Source organism: Arachis ipaensis, chromosome B01 (assembly GCF_000816755.2).
Source record: "Arachis ipaensis cultivar K30076 chromosome B01, Araip1.1, whole genome shotgun sequence".
Lineage (NCBI taxonomy): Eukaryota > Viridiplantae > Streptophyta > Magnoliopsida > Fabales > Fabaceae > Arachis > Arachis ipaensis.
The window spans coordinates 134,637,380-134,648,065 of record NC_029785.2 but is presented as its reverse complement, the minus strand read 5'-3'; the positions used below and the strand labels follow the sequence as shown (position 1 = coordinate 134,648,065).

The following is a 10,686-nucleotide window of genomic DNA, read 5'->3' as shown; positions in this document are numbered from 1 at the left end:
TAGGATTAAATTTGATTAACTCTTTGTATTTGTTATTGGATGATTTTTTTAAATAAAAAAATCAATAGACCTACTCTCTCCTAATTAAGTAAATGTGGCTAGATGCTGATGTGATATTGATGTAACAAAATTAACAAATAGAAAATTGATAAATCACACTCTGCTTCGATGCTATATAGTTATTTGCCTCACAGAGGTAAAACACCCTTCTTTCATCCAGTTATTTGTTTCGACATCCTTGTATCAGTGTATGTGACTTATTCAGACTGTTCCCAGGACAGGAGGTATTTTGATATTATGTTAGCTATATAATCTCATAAACCCAATCAAAATACTACAACAAATTTTAGCCACCAGCAGAGTAGTATCCAACAAGGTACCTGTATCCTCATACTTCCGATTATGCAGCAGGTTGTGCAGATTGAAAACTGGTTTTGCATGCAGAAGTCGCTGTTCAGGGTGTTTGAGATGAATACTAAACCTGATACAAACATTGAAAGGTTCTTGTCAAAGATATTAAGTACAATATATCAAATCCCAACTTAAATAAACATTTAGAAGTATCCATTTCTCGGGTTTCAGTCCTTTTAAAAAAAAGAGTATCCGTTTAAAAATGTATCCAACAAATATGAATGGTATTACCAGTAATCATGAATTTCAGGTGCAAAAAGAAAAAATAAAGGATGAACCAATAATAAATAGGTACCTACTTTTCAAGTAAGTCATCTGCATAGCTTGAAGTGCCTGAATCTTTACTGGGACTTAATCCATTCTTTTCACGGTTCACGTTTGTGACAAAATAGAAGAGCTTTTTGTGTTTGGCATATACCAAACTATTTTCAACATCTCTTATGCTTCTTTTACCATTGGCAAGTTGAAGTGATGAATCAGAAGGATAAGGCTTTTGGTACACAGCATCTGGTGGAGGCTTGAAAATTGGTGAACAAAGGCATCTTCTCACAGTCTTCCAATCCACAGTCATGATATTTTCATATTCTTGCAATACAACTGGAAGCATAAGGTAGAAGGTTGATGAACCATTGTGAGATTCAGCACCTTTACCCAGGGTTACAAGATCAGAAACAAATTCTGATCGGTCAAGAATAATTTTAAGGAACATCTCTTGAAAACGTTCAGCCATCTTAATCTGCAAGAGGAAGAGTCCAAGCATAAACTTAAAATTCTTTTTTTTTTCTTTTGCTTAACACAAAATAAAATGCCATTTACCTCATCTTTGTCGAATTCTACAACTCCAAATGGAACAAATGATGTCATAACAGATCTACCATGAGCAAGATGAAGATCAAGTTCCAGTTTCTCAGCCTCTGCTGGAAGACATGTCATGATGAATAGACCAAACTTTTTGTAAACCCTATCCTCTGGAGAGGGGCAAAATTTTATGTAGTATGAGTTGAGATGAACAATTTTCTCTTCATTTATCCAAGACTTTCTAAAGGGAGAAGGAACTAACATCTGATGTAATTCTCCTCTTGAATTGTCCTCTGCAAACAAGGGGGAAAAAGTGAAATACAACAGAATGATATTTAAAGATTTCTAATCATAAGTTGATAGCTAGGAAAATAAACATGGTGTATATGCATATATATGTGCATAGAAGCTTCACACCTGCCTGTGTTTTTATTCATTCATAATTTAAAATTGTTTTAGAATATTCAAAATTTCTGTATTGTATCTTTTTTCGAATTTTTCCCTCGTCCACATTATGCTTTTCCATGCTAGAATGGAGAGAAAGAAAAGAAAGATCAACTTTAGTTGACTCTCTATAAATGCATGTTGTCAGCATACGACACTTAAGATCTGACACAAACACACCCAAAACATGGACAAGCAGCAAAATGGTGTCAAACAAAGCTTATATAAGACTAAGACAGATGTAATTTTGATCCACTATCAATTTAAATTTCTTACTATATTCCAAGTTCCAATTACTTGTTGCAACATACCCAAAAAAAAGATTGACCATGCTAACAATGGCTGAAGTGGTCAAAATATTTTAAAAGATTGAATAATAATAAATAGGTTTCCAAATTGACAATGGATTGAAGCTAAAATGTTTAAGCAATAGGAATACAACATACAACAATAATTACCAAAGAGGGACAATGAAGAATTGAAATAGCCTGAAAATGACTAGCATGTCAAAATTGTCAATCTAGTTAATAGCTTCATTGACAGGTAATCTATGAAGTATATTTTTGGCAACACAAAAACAGACAATTAAACAAAATGATTTATAGAGCACAGCAAAAGTTTGACCTTCACAACCATCTGTATTAGATGGGCTTGAATCCTTCTCCTCTGGCTCTGTGGTCTCTTGCTTTGGCAAAAGACAATCACTTAATGAACCTATTTCATACAGTTCTTGAATTGCTTTCAGGCAAGCATCCTTTTTGGAAGCTTCCATAGACAACTGTGGTGAACTGACAATTAAGTGTATTGGTGCATTGGATGGAAATATTATGTGGCAGACTATCCCATCTTTTTCATCAAAGTAATAAAAGCTTGGCTTGGGGTCAAAGTACCTGAAAAGATAGATAATGTCTTAAAATATCAGAGAGTTGTTCCATGAATGTCCTGGCTATATCATACAAAGGCCCAACTTAAAATAGGTACATACTCATCATGTGGAAGCTTTGAACAATACTGGTGAAGTAATGAAATACTATATCCAGAACTGACAGAAGCACCGGATGAATCTACTCTGAATATTCTTTCCTCAGGGATTATGTATGTCTCAGTTGATGTACGGTCAGCAATTTCCATATTCATGCGGCATTCATCTTTCTCAAAACCATCAATTAAATCGAGATCCTTCTTATTGTCACTGTAATAATGAGATACAAAATTAGTTAAACCAATGGATTTACATTTAAATTTAAAATGTATTGCTGGCAAGCTACCTGTCCACCAAAAATGCATATTCTGACTGAGGCATACGTGCACGGCCTCTTGACTGTATAAAGCTGGCAACAGTTTCAGGAAGATCAAACCGTATCACAAGGCAGCAAGTTTGAATGTCAAGTCCTTCTTCACCCACTTTTGTTGCAACCAATAGATTCAACTGTTAACAGCATAAGCCACATATGCATATTACTAACTATCACTAAACTCTTTGACAAGCTATACAATGTTAACATATTTAAGCCATCATCATAATTATTTTGTTACCATTTGAGCACCACTCACCACAAGGCAGCTTCAACAACAAAATTCTTGATCCCACATGCAGCAGCATTTTAGTTTAAGTGAAATATTTTTCATAGAAATCACAGCAGCTTCAAGCTCTCTCATAGTTTCAAATATAAAAGGCATTGCCATTTTTCTCAATGTGCTTATTGTCAAATGAGTGTTGGTAACAGTAAAATCAAAGAGCCTTTACTTTATAAAAACAAATGATTACACAGTTTTGCCACACCATTACATTACTGAGAACTCAGAACTTCTAACTAAGTATACAAAATCCTGCAGACTTTTTCAGAGCTCACATAACATTTAAAACTAACGAGTGAATCCCAATATCAAAGCTTACCTCACCAGAGCGAAACTTCTCAACAATGATGTTCATGGTCTTGCGTGACATACTCTTCAATCCAGCATGGACTCCTACTAGAAAATCACTCCTCCATTGTGTTAGAAGTTTCAGCTTCTTAAGTATGTATGACAGGGATCTTGCAGTCACGATTCTATTAACAAAAATGATACATTTTGGGTTCTGTTGCATCCTGAAATCAAAACATCACAGCAAAATTGACCATATAAATAAGATCATAACCAAGCGATGAGAATTCATATATAAATGACATGGATCCTGCAATCAACTATATGTTTCTGGTTCTGTTGCATCAAGAAATCAAAATATCATAGCAAATTTTGTCCACATATATAAGATTCATAACCGATCCATGAGAAGTCGCATATAAATGTGACACATGCTATATGACACACATCTGAAAGGAATACTTTGAACACAATTTTATCAAAACTTGAGATTTGAGAGAGAGACTTGATTGCCAACCTAAAGGAGGACAGTATCTGAACGAGGCACAAAAGTTTTGATGAGAAAAAGGGCTCTCTCATTATTTCCATAGAAGATAAATCAGATACACCGTCACCTACAGATATACACAACAAATAACAGCATTTTCACAAGGAACATATTTTAAAATGCAGGAATACTGTTTTAAACATATCTTTAAAAAAATTATAACGAGATCGTTCATTGGCAGATAAACAATAACCTAATATATCGTAAAATGGAAAAAGCACGTGTAACAGTGTAAGGATTTAGTAGTGGAAGTCAGAAGACCTCGGTAACAGCAGTGATACTATTGAAAAAATATCAAGCAATGTTTAAATACCTTTCAGATGTGAGTTAAAGAGTTCAGCTGCCTGAGATAGATATTTATCACACACAGAGTCATCACTTGAATTTCCTTCTGCCTCCACTAATTCATGCCTCTCGGAACGATCGCCCCTCAAAAGAATATGACTAGCCTTAGAAGGTTAACAGGAATATTAGAGAAGAGAAAAAGTATACATAAATAATAATTGAACAAAATATCAACAATGATAAGCTAAGATAGATTATAAATGAGATTAAAACCAAAGAACTTCCCCTTATCGTTGAAAAGCATATCTAACTTCACTCGCAATAATCAGTGCTAGGCCATCGTCTTCAAGGAACAAAATTCAGAAGAGCAGGCATAGTTTTTATTTGGTTATTTGACAGATATTTCTTCATGAATCTATTTAGAGTTGAGAATTTTGCTAAAATTATGTAACCTTAACTCTACAAGAAGAATCCCACAGCATATTGCAGGCATACTTTTTATTAATTATTTGTCAGGTGGTAAGGCATACCATCAAATGGGAACAAATGGTGACAATACATTTTTTCCCTATGGTACATTATATACTATTATTTAAAGATAATATTGAATAATCATTTTCCATTCAAATGATTACATGAGAGCTTAAGATATAATACAAGAGTCTTACTTGCAGTCCTCCCCAAATGCCAAGATTCCTCAGACAGAAAACAACATTCTCATGTATCCTGTTTAGAAGTTTTTTTGTGTTCATCCGTTTCTGGTGATCTTCTACATTCCTACCGAGGCTTGCTATGCACTGCTCGCACAAAATAAAGCAGTGTTGATAAAGCTTGTTTATCTAATTGTCTTAAGACCCATGTCAAAAGTGTACCTGATATTTGATCAGATCAAGATCTGCATGGTAAGTTGTATACAAGCTATCTGTTCCATTTGCAACTGAGCTATAATGATATACAGAAATTGTTGCATTGGTCACAAAAGATTGCAATTCCCTGTCTTCAACTGTGTATACCTATAAATGAGGTCCAAATAACTAGATATTAGCAACAGCACCCAGCATCTGAGACCAGCACAAGTAGGCAATTCAAGACTATATTTAAAAGTGATAACCAAAAATTTGAAGTAATTTGACATATTGTACTGTATATAGCCCACCTTAGCATCAAGTATTTGTTCAAGACTATTGATGCTTTTTGATAGATTTGCTTCACTGGAAGCCCCTGAAAAAGAATACACATATTCAGAAAATGGGAAAAAGTGCACTGATGGTATCTAGCAAAGTTGCAATGTCTAAGAAACATGCATACATACCCTTAATAATGGACAAGGACGGGAAATAAGCATGAATAAATAATCTTATGATATGACAGCATATTGATATCACAGAAGGAAAAACAGTGAAAGCAAATTAGAAAGCATGAACACCAATTTGATAGTGTGTCCATGTGTTATACATGGGACACAGCATGCACACTTCATAGAAATATATGTAAAGATCAAGATATTGACAATAACAATTTCATGTTAAAAAATAATCATCAAATTGGTCCACTGACCTAAACAAGATTAGGGATGTTTACCTTTTCCTACGACTGGGGAAGCAGTCATGCCAAAAATACGGGGAACACTTTTGGAATTATTTTTGTAGAAGACCTACCAAAATATCAAATTCTGAACTGTCAAAAAGCTAAAGAAAAAAAAGATGTAGAAACAGAAAGATTTTATACAAAAATTAATGTTGAGTTCAGCGAACTTGAGCACAAGCATAACATACTTTCATGATTTCTGCATAAGGATGGTTGCTTTTGACTTGAGCATGATGACATTCATCAAATATCAAAAGTGAAATCATGTCCATCCTAATGAAACAATGAGATAAGTTGTGCAATAATATCTGCGGGGTCATGACAAGAACCTGAAGAGTGGGAAGGAAAAAAAGCATATAATTTCAGAAGAAAACCCATCAGATTAAAAATGGGATTAAATTTATTCAACTTTTCCATGTATCAAGTTTAATTTTTTTTTTTTTTTAATCTCCACATTTCTTTCAACACCCCTTGGTCAAAGTTGCTGCAACATGCCTGCATATACAATAGTGCAATAATACAATAGGAAAATTTTACTTGTACGTGATTTAATTTTAACTAGCATTGCCATTTGTCTACTGTCACCTCATGCTGTCCAATTTCCTGCTCCCAATCATGATGACGTTTCAAGCGCTTGGAGCTCCCACAGAAAATCCCAACCTTAAAATCAGTAGAGTCTTCTATAACCTTCCCTTGCTATAGATTATTGAAAAAAAATGACTTCAGAAGAAATCAATGAATAATTGGTAATGATAAACAAAAACATGATCAGATTAGAATAAATGGCAATGATGAACCAAAGCATGCTTCGATTAGTTAAAGGTTGATTTGGAAATAAAAATAATTTTCTGGATCTCCATAAACAAATAAAAAGATAATGTTGAATTGAGCAACAGGTAAAGAAAGATCACCTGATGAACAAGCGCCACAGTAGGGGCAAGAAAAATACATATATTTTTCTGGGGCTTCCTTATCAAATGACCCATCGCATGCATAAGCAGCACAGCAATGTGGGTCTTCCCACAACCTGTCCCCAAATATACAATTATATTTTCTTCTAATGCTTTTTTGCACAGCTCCAACTGGTACCTTCCGAAAGAGCAAAACAAAAAAGAGTAAGATTCCAAGGGTTCCAGAAGGCACATGGAATCAGAAAGATGAGCAAACTCCCCATACTTGCAATAAAATTTATAAATCAGCAACATTCTTTAAGCTTAATCATTGTTCCGCAACATCAAAGAAACACAAATGCTGAGTTGAAAATTTTGATAGATCGAAAAATTTGCAAGCTTTGTCAAAAATAATACTAGCTGGCATAGCCCCAATGCAAAGAATCTAGAAACGCCCAATAAGTTTCTTTACTCTGTATACTCCATTTCTCACTAACCAAACACATAATAAACCACTTGCACAGCTAACATCACTATGAAATACCGTAAGATTCCACCATGGCTTAACCTTGGTCCTTGGAATAACAATGATGATGATGACGATAATGATATCTCCAAAACAACAACAAACCAAGGACACTTACCTTCTGGCAATTTTTTTGGGGTCTTTCTTAACAGCTTGGTCGTCATGATCTTTGACTTCAGAGAGACTAAGGTTCTGCAGCAAGTATTCAGCGACGCTTAAATGGGGCTCCAGCTCCGCCGATGACGTGGCGGAAGAGGATTCTCCGTCCGGCATTGCGTGACGAATAGAAGCAGAAAAGCTTACACCTTTGGGGTTACCCTTCTACTCAGAGAGTAAAAGGGTTGATCAAAAAATGTACGGGAATTCGAGGGTTCCAAGTCTTTGTCGTATTATCTAGCAGCTGCAGCGAGAGAGAGAGAGAGAGAGAGAGAGAGAGAGAGAATGAAGATTGAAAGTTAGTTAACCTGTGAATGAATGTGGAGACTATGGAGTGAGTCAGCTATATGCAGAGAGAAGCGAGAGGTTCCTTAGTGCACACGCTCGTTACAGAGAGAGAGAGAGAGACAGAGAGAGACCGAAACGTTTACCTACGCAAAATTGATTCGTTTTCTTTTACGGTGGAATTCTCTATCAATATTCATTCTTTTACGGTCTTCGGTGTTGGGTCTTCGCTTCTATCTTTTTAGCATCACTCTACGTCATCATTTCTTATGAGGGAAAAACCAGAGATTGATTATCAGTATGATCATATGATCATATGATGACAACAAGTACAATAAGTATTATGTTTGGTGAAAATTCAGGTGAAATTGACTTCACTTAGAGTGGATATTCCATAGTCGTTAAATAAAAATTTAGTCAAATTATTTAACGATTTTTAAGTATCAATTTTATGTGAGGTCGACTGCATCTGAATTTCTATCATTATATTATGTTATTTTTATGAGATAAAATACGTAGATTATATAATTCTTAGCCAATTAAGAAATTTATTTATAAATTTTAGTTAACTAACTCCTTTTTTTTTTTTACTTTTATTTTGGCTAGAAGTAAACAAAGTGATGTATCAGAGTTCAGAATAAGTAATAGCTTCTTATAAACAAAGTTAAAGTTTAGAATAAACAATAATTTTTTATTTTTATCTTTTGATTGGATCTATATATTTCTAATAAACAATAATTATTTTATACAGCGAGTGCTTCCTTCTAAAAAATTAGCTAGCAGATTCATCCAAGACCCCATCTATTGGGGTACAGACTAGGGCTGGAAGTGAGCCGAGCTTAGTTGAGCTAGACTAAGCTCAAGTTTGGCTCACAAAAATTGAGCTTGGCTCACGGCTCGACTCATTAACAATCGAGCCTATTTCTTAAGCTCAAGTTTGACTCACCGAAAGCTCACAAGCTAGCTCGAGCTCACAAGTTGGTTCAAATAATAGAAACATAAATACATAATCTATAATTCTATATCAATAAATGATAACTTACATATTTTAAAAAATATTTAAAAAGATCAATTTTAAATATTGTTATCTATCAATAAATTATAAATTTTTTATTTATGTCCTACATCAAAATTATATATAAAAATTTTTAAATAATTCAGATCATATATATATATACGAGTCAACTCACGAGCTAATGAGCCGAGCTTATCCAATCTCAAACTCGACTCATTTAATTTATGAGCTCAATTTTAAGCTCAAGCTTGGCTCACTAGCTCACAAACTTAGCTTATCGAACTATTAACGAGTCGAGCTCGAGCTAACTCATGAGCTGGCTTGACTCACTTCCAACCCTAGGTACAGTCACCTAAATTGACTTTGATTTATAGACAACAGACAGCCATTGATCAGTAGGTGGAATGAAGATCAGAGTTTAAAATAGTTATTTTGTAAATAAAGTAACGGCTGGGTGCTTCTTTCTAAGAAGCTAGTTAGGGGATTCATTCAAGACTCCCACCTATTGGGGCACAATCACCTAAACTAACCATAACTCAGACTTGAATTTATGGACAGTAGACAGCCATTAATCAACATAATCAACAGGTGAAATGAGGATCAGAATTTAAAATAGTTATTTTATAAATAAAAGGGTACTTCTTTCTATAAAACTAGATAGTGAATTTTCATTCAGGACCTCCATCTATTGGGGCACACTTACACAAACTGACCAGAACTTAGACTGGAATTTATGGACAGCAGACAGCCATTGATTAGCAGGTGAAATGAGGATCAAAGTTTAGAATAAACAATCACTTTTTATTTTTGTCCTCTAGTTAGATTTATAGACTTCTGAGTTTAGAGTAGGTAAAAATAAACAATAACTTTTTGTAAACAAAGTAACCGTATCAGAGTTCAAAATAAATAATAGCTTTTCATTTTTGTCCTTTGATTATATCTATACACTTTTGAGTTCAGAGTACGTATCAGGTATCAGGTATCAAGTTAAGAATAACCAATAACTTTTTTATTTGCCTTCCCGCAGACATGGAGTTTTACGGTCACTATTGGGTGCCATCCCGGACTTCTGTTTTCACGTACTGAAAGGTGTATTATGGTTAGTTTTTTTTCTATGATAAGGGGAAGGAGGAGAGATGAGGAGAAACTCTGCTAACTTCGCTTGTCTGCTTGGCAAATCTAACCTCGAAACTAGAATTATACTTTTTTTTTCAGGTGATATTAGAGTGGATAAAACCTGAAAGAAGTCATATTGAATACTACTGATTAAAGAAATTCTCCACGGATAGGTTGAGATGAAATGTAAGCCTCAAGTACTATAAACCAATAACTTTTGAAAACAAAGTAACCATATTAGAGTTTAGAATAAATAATAATTTGTTAGTTTTTGTCCTTTGATTGAATCTACAAACTTTTATCAGATCGGTTTACAACAAAAAAAAAAATATAAAATGTCTGAAGCCATGCGTAATGGGATGACAGATTTGTGAGGGAACATAAACATTATATGTATTTTTGATAAAAAAAAAATTGATACAAAGAAAGAAAATAAAAATGATTTTTAATACATAAAAAAAATATAAAAAAACAATTAAATATCACAAGTCAAAACTATAATGGTTTATTAGTCTCTCACAAGTTCACAAGAATGTCACGTGATTAAAGTGTCGAGAATTAAGATGCATGTTCTGTTAAAAGAGGAGGGAGAACGTACAACACTAACCTCCTTTCCTGCCAAAAGAATGGAATGTCATTTTTCTTCCAGCAAGAAGATTCACATTATGCCTGTCACATTATGAGTAACTTACTAAAAAAAGTAAATATATTATTTAACAAATTTTAAATATTTTATTTTTTATTTTTAAAAATAAATTAG

At 33.9% G+C, this 10,686-nt stretch overlaps 1 protein-coding gene across 1 annotated transcript in view; it reads right to left on the bottom strand.

Moving 5' to 3' along the window:
* The window catches only part of LOC107640873 (dicer-like protein 4), a gene marked incomplete at its 5' end in the record, with an annotated part of 11,904 nt that extends 4,245 nt beyond the window's left edge, over positions 1–7,659 (bottom strand). Inside the window, 17 exon segments of the mRNA XM_021106085.1 lie at positions 381–481; positions 711–1,147; positions 1,228–1,502; positions 2,278–2,543; positions 2,639–2,845; positions 2,922–3,082; positions 3,551–3,743; positions 4,037–4,133; positions 4,380–4,515; positions 5,020–5,148; positions 5,224–5,364; positions 5,508–5,572; positions 5,933–6,005; positions 6,127–6,267; positions 6,524–6,634; positions 6,850–7,027; positions 7,473–7,659. Of these exon segments, the coding sequence (XP_020961744.1) occupies positions 381–481; positions 711–1,147; positions 1,228–1,502; positions 2,278–2,543; positions 2,639–2,845; positions 2,922–3,082; positions 3,551–3,743; positions 4,037–4,133; positions 4,380–4,515; positions 5,020–5,148; positions 5,224–5,364; positions 5,508–5,572; positions 5,933–6,005; positions 6,127–6,267; positions 6,524–6,634; positions 6,850–7,027; positions 7,473–7,627 (2,866 nt within the window).